This window comes from Desmodus rotundus, chromosome 3, assembly GCF_022682495.2.
Source record: "Desmodus rotundus isolate HL8 chromosome 3, HLdesRot8A.1, whole genome shotgun sequence".
NCBI lineage: Eukaryota > Metazoa > Chordata > Mammalia > Chiroptera > Phyllostomidae > Desmodus > Desmodus rotundus.
The window spans coordinates 152,550,245-152,570,391 of NC_071389.1; the positions used below are offsets into that span (position 1 = coordinate 152,550,245).

General features: G+C 42.3%; 1 protein-coding gene across 1 annotated transcript in view; it reads right to left on the bottom strand.

The window, feature by feature from the left end:
- The window catches only part of SCN8A (sodium voltage-gated channel alpha subunit 8), a 205,563-nt gene that overhangs the window by 34,507 nt on the left and 150,909 nt on the right, over positions 1–20,147 (bottom strand). The window contains exons 14-16 of the mRNA XM_071221042.1: positions 12,826–13,064; positions 5,437–5,610; positions 3,067–3,423 (exon numbers count right to left, since the gene is read on the bottom strand). Coding sequence (XP_071077143.1) covers positions 3,067–3,423; positions 5,437–5,610; positions 12,826–13,064 — 770 coding nt within the window. The remainder of the gene's footprint in view (positions 1–3,066; positions 3,424–5,436; positions 5,611–12,825; positions 13,065–20,147) is intronic.

A 20,147-nucleotide genomic window follows, 5' to 3' on the forward strand; every position in this document is an offset into this window, starting at 1 on the left:
TCCAAAGCTACTACTGTGTCTGAGATGTTGATGCAGGATCCTGGCATGAAACGTGTCATGGCAAAATTCACTCCACAGCTTCTGCTACCAGAGCAGAAGGCGCATCTTGCTGCAGTTGGTAATGACTTGATTCAAATCGCTACCAGTGAACCAGATTTCTTCAAAGTCATAACTGAAGATGAATCGTGGGTCTACAGCTGTGATCCAGAAATGAAGGCCCAATCATCCCCATGGAAGTCGCCTGGTTCTCCACACCTGAAGAAGGCACGGCCAGGTTGCAGCAAGATCAAGACCATGTTACCTGTGTATTTTGATTGGGGAGGTGTTGTCCATCATGAGTATGCCCCTCCAGGCCAATTTATAAGGAGTACTACCTCAATGTTCTTTGTCAGCTGGGAGATGCAATATGATGAAAACAGCCGCAGCTATGAGCAACTGGTGATTGGCAGCTTCATCAAGATAATAAGTGCCCACTCACGTGCCATGTCTTATGCAGTGTTTTGATGAAATATCAAATCACCCAGGCGACTGAGTCCCTGTACAGCCCAGATTTGGTACCTTGTGACTCTGGCTTTTCCCAAAACTAAAATCACCTTTGAAAGGGAAAAGATTTCAGACTGTAGATGAGATTCAGGAAAATATGATGGGGCAGCTGATGGCAATTCCAACAAAGGATTTTGCAGAGTGTTTTGAAAAGTGGAAGAGAATGCTGGGAGAACTGTGTGAGGTCCCAAGGTGCCTACTTTGACTGAGGTGTCATTGTACCTATGTATGATGTTTCTTGTATCTTCAATAAATGTCTCTTTCATATTATACAGCTGGGTACTTTCTGGACAGACCTCATATTTTATGCCATCATATTTTAAAATTTCATTTTCTTTGTTTTCCTAACATTTATCAAAATTAAACAGATTTTAGTTACTTTCATGTTTTGTTGTACATCTAAGTGTTAAGCCATCAGATACAAGCTTTCTTTCTTATTTTCTGTTTCCTATTCTATCACATTGGGCATTAAGATTAATTTATTTTTATTAAGACTTTTTGAAAAGTGGGAGAGGTGTTCACTTTTTGATTTACACTTGGCCCTTACTACGTTAAACTTTTGAAAAAGAGTAAGGCATTTATATTAAGTGGAGATAATAGTATGCACAGAGTGGGAGAGATGGAAACAATAAACTCTATGTTTTTTAGATTATCTGGGCCATTTGTAGAATTAAAAAAGAGCATGTTGGTAAAATGGGGTGAACTGTAGAGAATTCTGAAGGCCACGCTGAGGGATTTGAATTTTAACTGGATCCTCTACTGGTTCCTGAGTAAATGGGTCAGAGATGATTACAGAGATTTGAGGACGCCATTCCTTAGGAACTAGGAGTTTGGAGACTGTTATTTGCATGAATTGATAACGGTCTGGATTAGGCTATAGTAATCTCTTAGAATGTACAAGAATCTCCTGGGGTGGGATGCTTGTTAAAAATGCATAGTTCCTTGGCCTCACCTGAGAGATTCTGATTCAGTAGATCTGGTGTAGGACCTGCGACCTGGCCTTTTTAAATGAGTGAAACTTGGGTGATTGTGATGCTGGTGGTCTTCTAGAAATACTGGGTGGGTTATAGAAATGGAAAGGAAGGGGCAGATCTTAGAAAACCTATGAAGATGTATACACAGAAAAACTATGAAGAGAGATGTATGAAAGACATCAAACATTTACCGGGAGTGGAGAGAGCATCAGAAGCGATTTACAGTTACAGATTCCTAGAGACTAGATGAGCAGAAGGGCTAAGCAAAGGGGAACCTGGAAAGTATCATCAGAAGCAGAATAACAGGTGACTTTGTCATGTGCTCAGGGATCTGTAGACAGTCATGGAGAGCTGTCTCCGAGACCACTGAGAATGGGAGACTAGAGAGAGGGCGGTGAGTCAGGGCTGGTTAATGCTGATCCTACTACCTACTGGTAGGCAATAGCTCTGTTCATGGAAGGAGTGGAAAGACTAGAGGGCTTAGGACTGAAGGAAAGGTGGCTGGGAATGGAGAAAGGAAGAGATTAAAACAGAAAAGATTACAGAGTCTATTTTTATAGGTCAAATGAAAGAAGACAGTGGCCAAGTTGGTTCTGAAGCTGGTGAGTAGGAACCCTCTATTGTATGCTTCTCTACAGCAAAACAGGGAAGAGAACTAGTATGAATGAGTTTACAAGGGATCATCTGAGGGTGCCTCTCCCCAGTCCTCCTTGCTACACTGGCAAGTGGGATTTGGCCTGATATGAAAGATGGGAACCTCCCGTGCACTGTAGTGTGCATGTTAATTATCTGGGATCTTGTTAAAAATGCAGATTCTGATTCAGTAGTTCTGGGCAGGGGAGCCTAAGTGATCTCATTGCTGCTGGTCCTCAGGTCACACTCTGAGAAACTAGGAGTTAAAATGTTGGTGGATGTTCTATATACAAAGGCAAAAAACAGTAGGCGGACAGACTGAAGTAAAGCAAGAAAGAGATTTGTCATTTATACAAATTAAATAAAACCCTAAGATAGTTTAGGTCAGTGGTTCTCAATGAAGGGCAATTCCCCACCAGGGGACAATTGGCAATGTCTGGAAACATTTTTGGCTGTCACAAGTTGGAGTGGGGGTGGGGGTCACTACTGGCAGTGGACGATAGAGGCCAGGGATGCTGCTAAATATCCTACAATACACAGGACAGTCCCACAACAAAAAATTATCTAGCCCGAAATGTCAATAGTGTCAAGGTTGAGAAATTCTGGTTTAGCAGAAGGAAACTATTGTTGTAGAAAAAGCATAGGGTTTGACGTCTAGAATCTAATACAAACCCTGACATTTATCAGCAGTGTGGCTTTAAGAAAAGTCACTCTGCTGAGTTTGTTTCCATAACTATGAAAAACTGTGAACAGCAGTCTCCTTTCTTTCATCTGTACTTTAAGGTTCTTGGGCCAAGAAAGAATAAAAACCAACATAGACATGGAACATAATAGAAGGACTAAGCGAATTGGGCCTCTAGGCCAAGGGTAAGATGTTCAGGTCAAAGAATGAAAAGATCTCCAAGTTAGTACTAACCACCAAGTTGCCGATGACCATGACCATCATGAAGACAATGAGGCACATGGCCTGGCCTGCCACCTCCATGCAGTCCCACATGGTCTCGATCCACTCCCCGCACAACACTCGAAAGACAATGAGGAAGGAATGGAAAAAGTCATTCATGTGCCAGCGAGGGAGGTCACAGTCCTGGTTGATCTTGCAGACACACTCTTTGTAGCTCTTCCCAAAGAGCTGCATCCCCACCACAGCAAAGATGAAGACAATAATGGCCAGCACCAGGGTCAGGTTGCCCAGGGCACCCACTGAATTTCCGATAATCTTAATCAGCATGTTCAGGGTGGGCCAAGACTTGGCCAGTTTGAAGACTCGGAGCTAAGGGAAAACAAACAAACAAACACCAAATGACACTCCATTTGTTTTCTTACCACATGGCTAAAATAAAAACATACAAAATTAATGAGATCAAGTTAAATATATTTATTGAGCATGCCTGGAAAAGCCTCAGGACTTTCTAACAGTCTTAGACTAAAATGGGAGAAACTGAGGCACGAATAAGGGAAACATTAATTTCACAGTAAGTGACAGATTTAGACCGAGGAACCATGAATACTGCCTCTAGTCCCCGGCATTAGTTCCTGGGTCAATAAACTTTTTTAAAGAGCCATACAAGAACATATCCTTTTCCTATTAATTTTCCCTCAACTTCTCAACAGACATATCAAGGAAAATGTGATTTGTAGTGAACCAAAAGATCAGTGTGGCAAGGACAGTGACAATAAATCATCTGTCTCCTTAAAAAAGCATTTAAAACTTCTAAAACAACAAACAACGTGAACCTTTGTGATATGCTTGGAATAACGTGGAGAGAAAACACAATTCCCAAGACAGGGCAGTTCCACATACGTCAAGCATCTTCCTGAAAAGGGACTATATAGAGTGGGGGAAAGTTAGGTTCATACTTGTTCGTATGGAAAATAATAATAATTAATAAATAATAATACAAGAATAAACTGTGTTTCATGTGCTCCAACTGTAAACCCATTTTTGCCCCACCCTGCATTGATATTAATTCAGAGGATGGAACTTATAGTATCTGTCAATCATGAAATTTCTATATTCTATAATCATTCATATGAATAGATCACAAGGTCTTGGCTAAGGCCTGAGAATGAGAAACCCTGTGAATGGAATGAGGATAGCAAGATTATCATCAGATGTCATAAGTTAACAACTAACGGATAATAGGTAATAGAAATTCTGGTAGAAGCAACAGCATTGATTTGAACATTTTTTTTCTTACTGAAAACTTCAGTCTTATCTAAGAGTTCAAGATTTACCAGCTGTTGCTCTGTGTGTATATCTGGGTCACTCATATTTTTCCCCTTTCTGACTGGCTTTTAATTTATTAAGAAAATTAGTGCTAAGGTTTCTATCTCTTAATCTTTCCTTTCACTTTCTAGATAATAAGAACTGTTCCCAAAAGTCTACTATGAAAAAAAAGTCATGTGGGCTGGATCCTAACCAAAAACTAGTCAGCAGAGGTTCCAGAAACTTGGCAGATGTTAAATTTGTGGCTTGGACTGAATGAGATCCCTCTTGTACAATATTTTCACTCTGTTCCAACTCTCTTACTTAGATATGCTGAATATCCTGATGAAAAACGCTTAAACTCTAGCAGTTGCAAGTGCTCAGGTATTCTCCCGACAGGAAGAGAAAAACCTGTAACACTGTGTCTGAATGGGGCGTCCACTAGGCAGCTCAAGGGGCGAAAGCAGCACATCACTAGTGCTCATGCCCACGGGCAGCTATTTGGAAGATACTGTTAACTATTCTTTCAGAGTCATCTTAGTCATTTACACATTATCGTCTCCAAGTACATTAATTTAGAAAATTCTTCTTAGCTAATGATATGGAAAACAAGGCCAACAATGTTCAACAACGGATTTCAATATAATATTTTAAAAGATTATTTTATTTTCATTTTCTGTAAGGATTCACCAAAAGAGAAGAAATGAGGAGCCATTTTTGAGTAAGGAGGAATTTCTGCCATTTCAGGGAAATGTTTGAATAAAGAAACAGGTTCACTAGCAAATTCAAATCAGACCTCAGAATAGTCCCTTCAATTTTTAGATTAACCATTATTTTAGGAGAAACTTCCTAAAATTGATGTCTGTGATTGGCATTAAAAACTAACTTATATATTAGGTGTGTAGCAGGAAAGTTTTCAAGATCTTAGTAGCTAAGTCACTGAACAGCCACCTGGCATTGAATAGAATATAGCTAAGGATTTTAAAAAATATAATTTGCATAATTAACTTATGTAAAACTCTTTCTAGTAGTTGCAAGACAGGAAATATGAGAAGAAATTGGAGAAATATGGAATACCAATCGGAAAGATCGCAGCACCGAAAGCCCCTCCACATCTGCTAGACTCAGTTCCATTAAACTGAGGGAGACAATAAATCCGTCAAAAATGTTCCAACCTTCTTGGAAATAATAGTAGGGATCCATGGCTATGAGCTTCAGGAACATTTCTGCTGTGAAAATTCCAGTGAAAACCTGAAGAGGGGAACGCAGGGGTTAAGAAAAAGACATAATGGAAGGAGAATGCCTTCATCATCCTCTCTGAATACAACATGTCCAAGAAGCCACAAGGGCCAGCCCTGGTTAAATCCTGCGTCTGAGGACACCAATACCTGGATGTCCCATGACCACTCCACATGATGCAGGAGAGTCTTATTCTCCTCTTGAATGAAGTACTCAGCCCCAGGGTTCCCATCTTCATTGCTACAACCACCCAAATCACACTGTTCAGAGTGTAGTTGAAAAGTCATTCTAAGCAATGGGAATTCTCAAGGGTCAGCAGTCACTTGAGTATGTATGCTTGGGATGTTTGCCTAGAAAAGAAACCACTTGTGCTATAGTTATATTAGAAAGATACAGCATTATTTCTGATTTGATATTATGTGTCTTATCAAACTTAAAGCACATGCTGGAGGGTTTCTTATTTTAAATCATAAAGCAACAGAACATTGCTAAGTGTGGAAAATACAGAAAAAACATCCATAGTCTTACTACCTTGCATACGGCTATCACTTATATATATTCCCCTTCCGCTTTTTTCAAATGCACAGATATTGTGACAAAGTTGTAAAGTCACAGAATACCCAGTATCCATCATGACTTTATTCACATTGCTACACAGTCTTCCTGTCTCACTTTTACTGCTTGTATAAAAATAGTGAGAAGTACTCAGTTACAGATGCTGTTTGGAAATATACTGAATTGCTGTATAGAAATAACAAAACAGAAAGACTTGAAGGATAAAGATCCAAATGGATATATACTATTCTGTGGTTCCCTATTTTTCTAAGTTGAAGATGCAGTATTCTAAAATGGGAAAAATATTCCCTGAAGAGATCCAGTTAAGCAAAATCAAAGTTCACAGGGCAAGCTAAGTATCTACAGATAAAACATCCCACTAAGTGAGGTCAGGGAAAGTAGGGGCAGCTAATCAATTGGTGACATACATTTTACCCGTTGTGTAAACTCATCGAAGGCTCATTTACATAGCAATGTTAGCCTGCTTAGTGCACACTAAGTAGAGGCTGAATTTGTGGTCCCGTTGGTTCCTGGTGAGCACACGGGAAGTGCTCAGTAGTCAGCACTGGCTGGTTGACTATGGAATGGCCATACTGTGGGAACCCTGGTTCCTAAGTGAAAACCAGCAATGGCACAGTTATGAGGTGCTGCCTTTTAGTGGGATGAATGGCCCCCAGACGCCTGGTAGGACTGCTTTCGACAGAGGTCAGCAACCATGTTGTTTCAACACCTAGTGTGCTCCCATCATTTGGGATTTGGGTGAAAATAAATTTGTAACTATTGGTTGTATGATGAAATGACTTTTTTTTTAAAAAAAGAAGAGTCGATTTACGGTTATCTCTATGATGCCACTCTTACTCGTACTGAGATATGCTTCCTGAGGGGGGAATTTTAACCAGTGTATCAACAACTGTACATAAATGTCGCTCTTGTGACTGCCAGCAAATACTCATCTAGGAATTTACGTTCTAATGCAGCAGTTCTCAAAGTGAGCTGAGGATCCCTGGGGTCCCTAACACCCTGTCAGAAAGCCAAGGTCCTCCTTTTCCCAACTACATATCTGTGTGAGGCCAGGTTTTCTCCCTGTGCTTTGGCCCAAACAATGTATCACATGGGCTGAACACATAAGCAGATAAGAGAACTGAACTCTCTTGTATTAAACCAGACATGAAAGAGATTTGCAAAGATGTCAAACAATGCTGTTTTTCTTTGTAGGAAATATTTTACCCCATTAAATATGTTATTTATGTAATTATGTGATGAGTACCTTATTGTGATTTTTAAATAAATACTTAAGATTTTTTGTGGGTTTAATTTCAAATATGGTACATATCAACAGATATAACTCTCATATACAAAAGCTTTTTAGCTCTTTTTAGGAGTGTAAAGGGGTCCTAACACCAAAGAAAGATTGAGAACTGCTATTCTAATAGAATGTTCTGAATTCAGAGTTGGCATATTTTTCTAGTTTGGACAAGCCCCAGGGCACAGGCTTGAGAACCTGTAATGCCAGGTCACCCAGAAGGGCCTACAATGCCCTCAGATTGGGGCATTGCATTTGAGGGTCACCCTGGGGTTGGGGAAGGGTTGGGAGAAGTGGCACACTGCTTCTGCCATAACTGCAACTGTGAACAAACTTCAGGCTCACCTGGGAGTGACTAGGGTTTGCACGCTCTTGTCTACTCTCAGAAGGGGGCTAATTAGCTCCTGTTCTGTAGTGGACTTCCCTCAAAGTTAATGACATTCAATTTGATAAAAGCCTCATATGTACCACAATGGAGGCATGAAAAAGACAACACATAAACATGAAAAATAACAGCTTCTGAGGAGCTCAGTCACCAGGAGGCAGGGTGACCGAGTCGTCTCGGTTTGCCCGAGACTTTCTCAGTACTGCAAGTCCTGCGTCCTGGGCGTCCAGTCAGGAAGACCAACTTGTCCCGGTTTGCCTAAGAGGCCCCGCTCTTGAAATGAAAGTTCCACATCCCAGGAGCCCCCTCAGAGCCATGCAGACTGGAATGGCTGGTTACCCAACGTGGAGGAGACACGACGCCTGCAACGTCCTGTGATGAGTGTTTAAAAAGAAGTACGCACAAGGGGCTACAAGGACATGGATAAAAGAAAAATGAAAATATAAAAGGAATCCCTTTTGGTTGAAAATCTAAGCTATGGTTAAGCTGTAAAGAAATTATAACATTTATATGTATTTGGTAAAGAAGGAAAATAGCTTTCTGTTTTTCCTTTTTTGGCTTAGAATCTCAGATATCAAACTTACACATCACATTAAGCCTTTGCTTTTCCTTCCACATCTCCAACCCCTCAAATGATTCAGTCCGAAATTCCTCAGGTGGTGTCCACACAGAGGGAAGCCTGGTGCCAGGTGCGCAGGGAATGCATGCAGGGGAGCAGCCTGGTGTGGGCTGCCACGGCCAGCGCAGGCCGAAGGGCGTGTCCACTTCGGGGGACAGTCCAGTACAAGCTGCCAGAGTCTGACTGGGACACAGAGGGCGTTTGTGTGGGATGGCTACCCAGCACAGTGCATCAGAGGCTGGGCAGCACCAAGGGCTTCCACGTGGGGGAAGCCTGGGGTGGGGTGAAGAGGGGTCCGTGGCGGGGGAGGCCCACTGTGAAGCGTTGAAGTCCAAGTGGGGTAAGGGGAACAAGAATGTGTGGGGTGGCCTGGCCTGAGGCGTCAGGGCCTGTGAGGTATAAGGAGGGGTCCATGTAGAGAACACTGGTGTGGTGGCAGCTGGAGAGCCTGGCACAGGGAGTCAGAGGCCGGACAGTGTGGGAAGGGTGCCCATGCTGTTAGAGGTACCGCTGGCTTTTCATCCAATCAGTTAACATATTAAATAAAGTCAGTGGCAACCAGGTTTCTATTTGTTGGACAAGAGTTACAAACATAGAAAGGAGAAAACCAGAGCAAATCCTATAGTGCTTGCTGGATTGGCATTGGAAGTGACAGCATGAACTCACGGTTTTCAGTATGTACAGGTAGCCTGATACCCACAGCTAGCCCTGTACGGGGAGGGCCTGGGCCTGCCTATTGCCCCTCTAGATCCTCACTTCTAAATATCACTTCCCCTAAACCAGGGATCCTTGAGAAATGGCTGACTCCAGGCCTGAGGCAGGAGAAACAGAAGATTAGCCTGGAGTATCTTGTGACAGCAGAAAACAAGGACCTGCTGAGGACACAGAAGCCAGCCTGAGGGGCTCCCACTGGCCGCACCTGGAATGGTTTACTAAACACTGAAGGAAATGATGGTAATGGGATATAAACCACTGGATAAAATTGAAAACCATGAGTTCATGCTGATATTAGTAAATAAAGGAATGAATTGAAAGTTTAATGAAGAACAGCCAATTCAGATAGTTTTAAAGTAACTTCCTCACAAATAATTACTAATTATAAATGGCAAAAGAGTAACTTTATAGGGGAGAAGCCTGGCAAACATCTCCTTAATCAAGCAATCAACAGCACCAGTGGCAAATGGAAGCTGTGTGCCACCTGGCAGCCGCAGTGAGAAGGCAGCCTCCCTCGTGCGGTCTTCCTGCCCGAGTCTCTCGTCGTGAGGAAGCAGCAGACAAACCCAAACGGAGGGAATTCTAAAAAATAACTGTGTGGTCTTCAAAAGTGTCAAGGTCACGAAAGTCAAAGGAAGGCTGAGGAGCTCTCCCAGGCTGAGGCAGGTTAAAGAGTTAGGAGCTCAATGGAATATGTACTCAAACTGAACCCTTTTGTTGTAAGACATTACTGGGGTTATTGGCAAAACTCGAGGGCTCCTGAGAACTGGATGGCTGCAATGTGTCCGTGTGAACTTCCCGACTGTGGCAGTTACATTGAGGTTATGTAGGAGAATGCCCTCGTTCATAAAAAACACACTAAAGTAAAGTATTCGAGAGATAAGGCTGTGTCAGCAACTTACTCTCAGAAGAAAATTCTTCATACTATCTCAAAACTTCTTGGTACAATTGCTTAAAAAACCACCTTATAAACCCGCTGTTGTGTTCAATTGGTTGCAAAAAAGGCAAGACAAGAACCATGACTAAACAATACAAAAGTTGTGTGAGTCCCATAGCCTCCCTGGGCTTTGACTTCTTTTATAAAACCTGTGGGTTGGATCAAATGATCTTTGAGGTTCTTTCTAGTACTAGAGTTTTCCTTGCGGGGAGGTGGGAAGAGGCGGGGATTATAGATTTACGGAAGACTTCTCATCTCCCTCAGAAACACCTCCCTGTACATCTACAGACAAATGCAACTTAATCACCATCCCGAGTGTGGGAAAAGCCTCTCATTCCAGCTATAAGACAAGGCTGTACTCGCAACCTAGTCAATCTCATCTTTTTCCATCTTCTTTTTCTTAGGTTTCTGTCAAAGGCTCGACCCAAATCTCCAAGCCTTTGAAAATTCTCTTACTGAGTTACACTAGTACTGTTCCTAAGATTTACAGAGTACTTTTCACTATTCCAAAAACTTCGGCATAGTTTCTCATTTCATCCTCCCAACCACTGATGGATGACATGGTGTTAGTCTCATTTTATAGATCTAAAACATTTCTGAACAGAAATTAATGGTTTATTTAAGGTTAAACTGCATCAAACAGGAACCGAAACCCAAATCTCCTGACTACTAATTCTGTGTTCTTTCTGCTCAACTTAGCACTGGACTGGCAGAAAAGTGTATTTTCTAACTCCCACAGGCACAACTCTTCATTTCTTGCTCTTCGCCCTCACGTGCAATCCATCAGCCAGGCCAAAGCAACCTGCACCATGTGCTACTCTCCATGCCTGTTGCTAATTGTACATTTACTTTCCCCTTGACCTCCCCCCAACCCCCGCCCCCCAGCCGTGCTTTCTTATTTTAGAACTTGATTTGGCTTGGCTTGCCTCGTGGAGTCCCTGAGTATTAGCTGCCAACCTTCTCTGCTCTCCACTTTCTTCATTAATGGTTCTAAGCAAAGTCTTCTGAATGCTCACAACTCTAACTTAGGCATGACCCTAAGTCTCTGGAGATTTTTAATAAAGGAAAATATAATGTTATTTGTTAGCCTGGCCTGAGGGCAATTATGCTGGTGGTAGGTGAAAGGGCCTTTCAAAATCCCTTGGAAATTGAGAACCAATTTCATAAAAAGCAAGTAAAAGTAAAGACTTTGAGGGAAAAAATGGTATAGGGAAAAACACCACCACTACTACCAACAACAAAATTGATCAAGTCATATTTCTTATTACTTAACCCATGGATAAAATAAAACAAAGCTTGTATCTATCTGATATTATTCATTGGCTCAAAAAGCTGCTTAATGGCCAAGGCCCCGGGCCAGCCAGTCACACAGCAGGCCTGCCTTCAGGCACCTTTCAGAGCCAGGGAGCAGGTTTCCTGGACAGCTATTTCAGCACTGCGGGTATTTCACACGAGAGTTGGCATCACTGCAGGGAGCCGACCAAAACATGGAGACTGGAAAGACCACAGAATCACCCTGGATGTGTACCTGGGAACACAACAGGCAACAAGGACTAGCCAGACAAAGGGTCCCTTTCGCCACGTGTGTTTCCAGAATCAGAACTCAGAATGATATTGTAACACTTAATAGTGTTTTAGGGCTTAAGGCAGAAGCGTGTGTGTGTGTGTGTGTGTGTGTGTGTGTGTGTGTGTGTGTGTGTGTGTGAGAGAGAGAGAGAGAGAGAGAGAGAGAGAGAGAGAGAGAGGTGAAGAGAGGAAAGGAGAGGGAGGGAGGGAAAGGGAAAGGGAGAGGGAGGTGAGGAAGGCAGGAAAGGAGGGAGGGAGGGGAAAAAAAACAAATACCAGGCAGAGATTATGCTACAATGAAATGGTAACAACTAGATTTGACATGCCTATGGTGGAACTCCTCAAGAATAACGGGGCTCAGATGACCAAGAGAATTCTTTCCAACTGATTCTTTACTATCTATCAGAATTCAATCAGCTCCTGATTTTTGAACTAAAGAAGTAAGACAGATAATCCCCCAATCACAATTACTTGATCTCAGAATATATTGTGTAATCTATTTTTTAAAAAGTGCCTATTTATCTTCTAATTAATATCATAAATGAAATATATGACTTAAGATAACATTGCAATAAATGCGGCACAGAATAACTACTGTTGGAAAGTGGATGATAGCCCAGAAGTTGGACTGGAGGGGAAACTACCCTGGAGTTGAAAACTTCCCCTAGATAGTGCCCACAGGGATAATTAATATGACAGCACAGGCCAATTCATAGTTATATTTAGTGCACTTAAAGAGCTCCCCTATTTTGTGGTGGCTGTCTCTTAAGGTGAAAGGGGCCGTGATTTGCTGGACCAACGCAGGAATCAATGTGAGAAACAGAATGAAAAAAAAAAAAAATCCAGAAGTCCTTGGCTCGGGCTGTGAAACCAGCCCACTGTACCATGCCTCCCATTCTGTCACCATGGCTGGGTTTCTGCCAATAGCTCCCAAATGACGTCTTGTAAGTTCTGCAGAAAGAGGAAACAGCCAGGGATCACAACAGTGAGCAGAAGTGGCTGAGCCCACAGCATATGTGGAAGCATTTGTCTTCCAATTAACTAGTACTTTCTTTTCACCTCGACTCCTGCTTTCAATATCAGGAAAACATGTCCTACAGGCAAAACATGTTCCGGTCACAAAATCAGGAGACAGCGCTCTGTCTTACCAGATTTCCTACAGACAAGACATGCTCAAACTGTGGCGTCATAGGATGGTGCTCCATGGCCATAAACAGTGTATTCAGGACAATGCAGATGGTGATGGCCAAGTCCACAAAAGGGTCCATAACAATCAAGTTCACAATCTCCTTCACTTTTATCCAGTAGGGGTGGCACTCCCAGATGAGGAAAGTATTGGCAAATTTATACCAGCATGGAGGACACTTTCTCTGGGACTCTTCCAGCTCTGTAGGGAGGAAAGAACAAAGGTGGCCCCTCAATCACAGTAAGAAAACAAAGGAGATGATAGAACACTTCACGGGGGCATTATCACTGCTATTAACACGAGAACGAAGGTGGCTTATGTGCGGACTTTCCTTAGTGTTTCCCTGGGTATTCCTCCTCTCAAAGGGAGGCAGGAGGTATGAGAAGTACCAGACCACTGCCCCATTAATAATGAGCTAGTTATAAATAGAATTCAATCCATCCATTTTGGGAGCATGGCCTAGTAGTTGGGAGCTTAGCCTCTAGAGTCTCACTCCCCATTCAACTGGCTTCAACCCTCACAAGTGGTGTGATCTTGGGCAAGGTGTTGACTCCTCATGCCTCAATGGCCTCCTCTGAAATGGCACTTACTTTAAGGTTATGCAACTAAACCAGTCCTTAATCCTCACCCATTCATTAAGGATTAAATGATTTGATGTTTCTAAAGCAGAGCTCACAGAGCCTGGCACAAGGTAAACCCTCAATAAATGATATTATATTATATATTACATCATTCAATTATTATCAAAGAAGCAGTCTAAAGCACAGACTTTGAAGCCAGTCATACCTTGGTGCAAATACCAGCTGAGACACTTGCTAACTGTGGGAACCGAGCAAGCGATTTCAATTTCCTAAGAGAATTAAATGAGCTAAAATAAAGTGCCTCAGAATACCCTAGCATATACTAAGTGCTGCAGAAATATTTGCTATTGTTATTACCTTTACAGCACCATCAGCATCATCAACCAAGCCACCATGCAGTATGCATCTTTTGTTCCCCAAGAAGTCAATGAGTTTCCCATTCACAATGCACTTAGAAATGTAAGTCACATTCCTTTTCCCTTTTCTCCCTTCTTTCCTCTTTCCCATCACTCCTCTCTCTTCCTTTCTCCTTCTCTCTTGCCCTTTCCCACTTTCAATCTTTTCTTCTTTATCTTCTTCCCCTCTCCTTCCCTCAAGCTCTTTCTTCTTTCTTTTTTTCTTCCTCTCCTTTTGTCTTATCCTCTTTCTGTCTGTCTCTTTTAGAAGAAGTACCTGGTTTTTTTTCTAACAAGATTTTATGTGAGCACTAACATGTAAGATACATGAGCCAGGAATTGCTCTAGTTGAGACAAGAAGAGGAGCTTGGTGCCAGTCCGATTGACTTCTGCCTTTCCTGAGGTACTTCCCCAGAATCCTGGGACTCTTATAAACACAGACCAAAAAGCACTGGACTAGATGATCTCTAAGCAAAGATTAAAAACGGTGATTAGACACTAAAGCAGAGAGCCATTCAGCCGGCAGCTACACCCACCTAGGCACGAGGCCCTAGGTAACAAAGCTCTCCGCCAACTGAGTATGAAATATAATAGCCAGGATCATAAAAGTCCAAGGACCTTGACTTAGGAGAATGTTAAGGGGTAAAATTTGCAAACCTGTTAGCATGATAATCCTTACACAGACAAGGTATTAGATTCTGAGAGGTTGGCTGTAACTGAATCCCCCGTCTGCCCAATTCTTCCGACAAAACCAAATTATTCATGGAATAGAAGAAAGTTTCCTAACATTTCATCAAGAACAAGATGGAAACCTTCAATTAGTCTACTTCCCCTTTTTCCAACAGCTGGATGGTGCCCATGGTGATGGCTTTATTTTAGATGGGTGCTTCAGTTAGGTTTCTGATTGGCTCCCTGGTTGCTAAGAAAATGGTTGCCTTGGTTTTTCAGATTTAAGGGCCACAGTAAGCGCCACGTGGGAGTCTGCGTGGGAAAGGAAGTCTGTGAAGAAAATTTGCTTTGGCTTCTTCCTTATAGAACTCCCTCCGTTCCCAAGGTAAATTTAGTTTTTTCCCCCAAAAAAGAAAATGAAAAGGTTCTCTTATTTCCATAAATTCTTGTAGTACATATTTGGAAATCTGGTTCGTTCCTTTTTTTAATCTCCTTCCTTCTTCATATGTCTGCTGCTCACCATCATAGCATGCACGTGGAAGCTGAAGCAGCTACTGTTCACATTTCTGACAGTTGACACAATTGTGATGTTTCATAATGAACTAGGCTCCACATCTTTGCCAGACAGCAAGGAGGGGCTTCTTTACCCTATGGGGCACCAAGAAAATTCCTAGAGGAGTACCAGATACCTCTTAACCACCTTTACTGAGAAGGGTAGATACTCAGGGCTTTTTTCATTCCACCAAATGTAAGACAATGTAGAGTGTTAAAAGCTAGAAAAGATCACTTAGGTGAATAAGGAAGTGCATAAAGTAACTCACAACTCTGCAAACTTACTGGCCCCACATGCCTGGAATGGGTTAATACAGAGGGGGTGAGATGTCCAAAGGTGTGCGGGGTTTCCCTTACTTGCTCTGGACATTTTCGGAGAGGATGCTGTAGGTCTGAGCTTCTGGGGTTCAGGGGACTGTTTTCAGAGAGGGCTTCACAATGCCACCGGGATGGTAGCATTAGCAGACCATGAGGTTTTGAAGGCAGGGGCTTCTCTCAATTCAATTCACTTCAACAACTTTTTAAGCACCTACAATTTGCCAGACACTGGGAAACCATTGAAAACAAGAGTCTCCATCCTCAGAGTCTACAGCTGCACCAGAAAGGCAGACAGATACCAGAGAAGTAATTGTACTGATACCTGATGCTTGTCATTGAATAAGGGAGTAAGTAATTTGTGGCAGCAACAGCTACAGCCAATTACCTCTATAGGGGAGTTTTTAAAACTGTTTAACCCAAGAATGAGTAATGCCAAGGACCATCCCTACTTCCTCACTGCTACTTCACCAACTCTCCCCTCCTCCCAGGGCTTTACTGCTTCGAGGCAGAGTGAAACTACACTACTCTCTGCCTACGCCCCACCTCCAGGCCTCTGAAATATCCCCAAACTGATGGCTCTGCTGACTGAATTCTGCTGAGTTTTTTGGATGCTGGTGAGCATGTTTGTGTCCAAAAGGGATAGGGTGAGGCAGAGCAGGCAGGGCTTTCCATTATTTATAGGATGCTGGAATTCTCCATTGTGGTAGGTAGAGCCTCTTTCTTTGGTTTAAATAATAGTAATTTTAGTCTTTGGATGAAAATGTCAGAGTTTCCTAACTGAAGGTCTGGGAAGCAGTAACAATTACTCAGTGCTGGCTTTTCATGCTGTAGTGATCATTAAATCTAGAGGGAACCAGTGGTTAAATAGGAATAAATCTGTCTTAATGTCCTTTAATTCCCTCTCACATTTTCAGCTCCAGCCATTCATCGTTCTTTGCTTTACAGCAGTTGTCTAATCAGTTTTAACAAAGGGAGTCAAATACTAGGGGAGGGGACAGGAGGAATGTCTGAGCAGGAACAGGCAGGAAAGGTACAGGTGATGTGAACCTCAGGTCTTGGAAAAAGGGAAGAAGAACTGGAATGACTCCCTTCTCAGGAACACAATGACGGCCGTCTCTCTCTCTCTCCTCCCCAAGCTACACTTGCATCTATTTTTTTTACGTGTGTGCTGGTGGGTGGAGGCTGGAGAATGAGTACAGCAGGACAGAAAGAGAAAGAAGAGGACAGGGAGAAGAGGAAAGAAAGGGACCAGAGAAAGACAGCAATTCTCCAATGATTTAGCTCTAATTCAGTAGAGTGATGAAAGGACGAGGCCTCCAGGGGAAACCCTACAGTGCCCACACCCCCCACCACTCCACACACAGCAACACTCAGTTCTGCAGACGTTTTCCGAGCACCACCTTCTGCCAGACCCTGCACAGGTCACTGAGGTAATCAATGAATAATTGTTGCATTGCATCGAGAGTTCTCCTGTTCTTATTTATGTCTTTGCCAATAATAAAATATGCCTTTGGAGGGTGTTAGTATTCTTTTCTTTTTAAAGATTTTATTTATTTATTTACTGGACTACCAGCCAAGATAGAGGTGTAGGTAGGTAGATACACTTTGCCTCCTCACACAACCAAAAGAAGGACAACAACAAATTTAAAAACAAAAACTAACCAGAACTGCCAGAAAACTGAACTGTATGGAAGTCTGACAACCAAGGAGTTAAAGAAGAAACATTCATCCAGACTTGTATGACAGGCAAAGACATGTAGCCGGGATGAAGAGGACTAGTGGGCAAGGCAGCAGCTGGTGGAGCGGGTGGTCCCACATTTGCATGAGGATAAACCGGGAGGAACAACTGGGGAGCAAGACAGACTGTGCAACCCAGGGTTCCAGCAAGGGGAAAGAAAGCCTCAAAACCTCTGACTGAAAACACCTGTGGGTGTTGAGGTGGTGGGAGAAATTCCCAGCCTCACAGGAGTCCGTTGGAGAGACCCACAGGGTCGAAGAACATACACAAAACTATCCCCCGCCCCGGGAGTCTGTACCAGAAGGGCCTAAGTTGCTTGTGGGTAGTGGGGGAAGTGACTGAAAGCCAGCTGAGAGTTGAGCAAGTGGCACTGTTCCCTCTCTGACCCCTCCCCCACATACAGTGCCACAACACAGCAACCTAAGTTGCCCGGCCCTGGTGAATACCTGAGGCTCCACCCCTTAGTACATAAAAGGTGTGTCAAGACAAAAAAAAAAAAGGCCTAAATGAAAGAACAGATCAAAGCTCCACAAAAAATACCACTAAGCAATGAAGAGATAGCCAACCTATCAGATGCAGAGTTCAAAACACTGGTAATCAGGATGCTCACAGATATGGTTGAGTATGGTCACAAAATAGAAGAAAAAGTGAAGGCTATGAAAAGTGAAATAAAGGAAAATATACAGGGAACCGACAGTGAAGGGAAGGAAACAAAGACACAGATCAATGATTTGGAAAAGAAGGAAGAAATAAACATTCAACCAGAATAGAATGAAGAAACAAGAATTCAAAAAAATGAGGAGAGGTTAAGAAACCTCTGGCACAACTTCAAATGTTCCAACATCTGACTCATACGGGTACCAGAAGGAGAAGAGGAAGACCGAGAAATTGAAAACCTATTTGAAAAAATAATGGAGGAGAACTTCTCCAATCTGGCAAAGGAAATAGACTTCCAGGACGTTCAGGAAGCTCAGTGAGTCCCAAAGAAGTTGGACCCAAGGAAGCACACATCAAGGCACATCATAATTATATTATCTAAGATCAAAGATAAAGAAAGAATCTTAAAAGCAGCAAGAGAAAAGGAGAGAGTTATCTACAAAGGAGTTCCCATAAGACTGTCAGCTGATCTCTCAAAAGAGACCTTACAGGCAAGAAGGTGCTGGAAAGAAGTATTCCAAGTCATGAAAGGCAAGGACCTACATGTAAGATTACTCTATCCAGCAAAGTTCTCATTTGGAATGGAAGGGCAGATAAAGTGCTTCCCAGATAAGGTTAAGTTAAAGGAGTTCATCAGCACGAAGCCCTTATTATGTGAAATATTAAAGGGATTTATCTAAGAAAAAGAAGATGATAAAAAATAAGAACAATAAAATGACAACAAACTCACAACAATCAACAACTGAACCTAAAACAAAAACAAAAACAAAAATGAACTAAGCAGACAACTAGAACCTGAACAGAGTCACAGAAATAGAGATCACATGGAGGGTTATCAGTGGAGAGGGAGGAGAATGGGGGGAAAGGTACAGGGAATAAGAAGCATAAATAGTAGGAACAAAATAGACAGGGGGAGGTTAAGAATAGTATGGGAAATGGAGAAGCCAAAGAAGTTGTATGTATGACCCATGGACATGAACTAAGGTCGGGGAATGATGGTGGGAGGGAGGGTACAGGGCGGAAGGGAATAAAAGGGAGAAAAAAATGGGACAACTATAATAGCATAATCAATAAAATATATTTTTAAAAGATTTTATTTATTTATTTATTTTTAGAGAGGGGGGAGGGAAGGAGAAAGAAAGGGAGAGAAACATCAGTGTGTGGTTGCCTCTCATGTGTCCCTTACTGGGGACCTGGCCTGCAACCCAGGCATGTGCCCTGACTGGGAATCGAACTGGTGACCTTTCAATTCACAGGCTGGCACTCAATCCACTGGGCCATACCAGCCAGGGCACGGAGGGTGTTAGTTTTCTTTCTGAAGTGCCATAGATACTCAGAGAAATCTTGGTCTCCAAGTGAAGAATAAAATTAGCCAAGGTTCAGTATAAGGTACAGAGCTTAAAGATGTTCTATCAGGCAAGGGCCTGGATGGGATTGAAAGAAAACAGGATTCACTGAAGTTGTTCAGGTGGCTGAAAGTGGGTAGTTCAGTACTCCTTTTATCTGACAACATTCTGCAGATTAATCGAGGTAAACTGTAATTCCTTGCCCATGTGCACAGATGTAAACCCTCCAAGGGAGCTCCTTTCTAGGGATTCTCCCTTCGCCACAGACACCCCTGCCCAACACACACACACAGTAGTGCTGGGCTTAAATGATTCAATGACTCAAAAAATAACTTGTCCTGAGGACACCAGGATAATTTTGAGTCTCCCTATGTTAGGAACTCTGGTTATTGTTGGATTAGTCTGGGTGTCTGAAGTCTGGATAACAGCAATTTGAGGCCTCAAGAGTAGTCTGGAACAGAATGGATAAAGAAGTGGTGGTACATATATACAACAAAATACTACTCAGCCATTAAAAAAAAAAATGAAATCTTGCCATTTGCAACAACAGGCATAGATCTTAAGAGTGTTATGCCAAGTAAAATAAGTCAGACAGAGAAAGACAAATACCATATATTTTTACTTACGTGTGGAATCTGGAAAACCAATGAACAAATAAAACAGAAACAAACTACAGATACAGAGAACAAACAACCATTTGACGATGGTTGCCAAATGGGACTGGAGTTGGAAGACTGACTGAGAAAAATGAAGGGATTAGGACGTACAAACTGCCTGTTATAAAAGCAGTCACAGAGACGTAAAATACAGCATAAGGAATATAATCAATAATACTGTAATAACTATGTCCGGTGTCTAATGGGTACTAGACTTATCGGAGTGATCACTTAGTAAGGTAGGTAAATGTCTAATCACTACGTAGTCCACCTGGAATTAATATAATATTGTATGTCAGCTGTAATTGAAAAAAAAGAATAGTCTAGTTCTATAATGGGGCAAGTCAGCTAAACCAATATGAGTGAAATGAA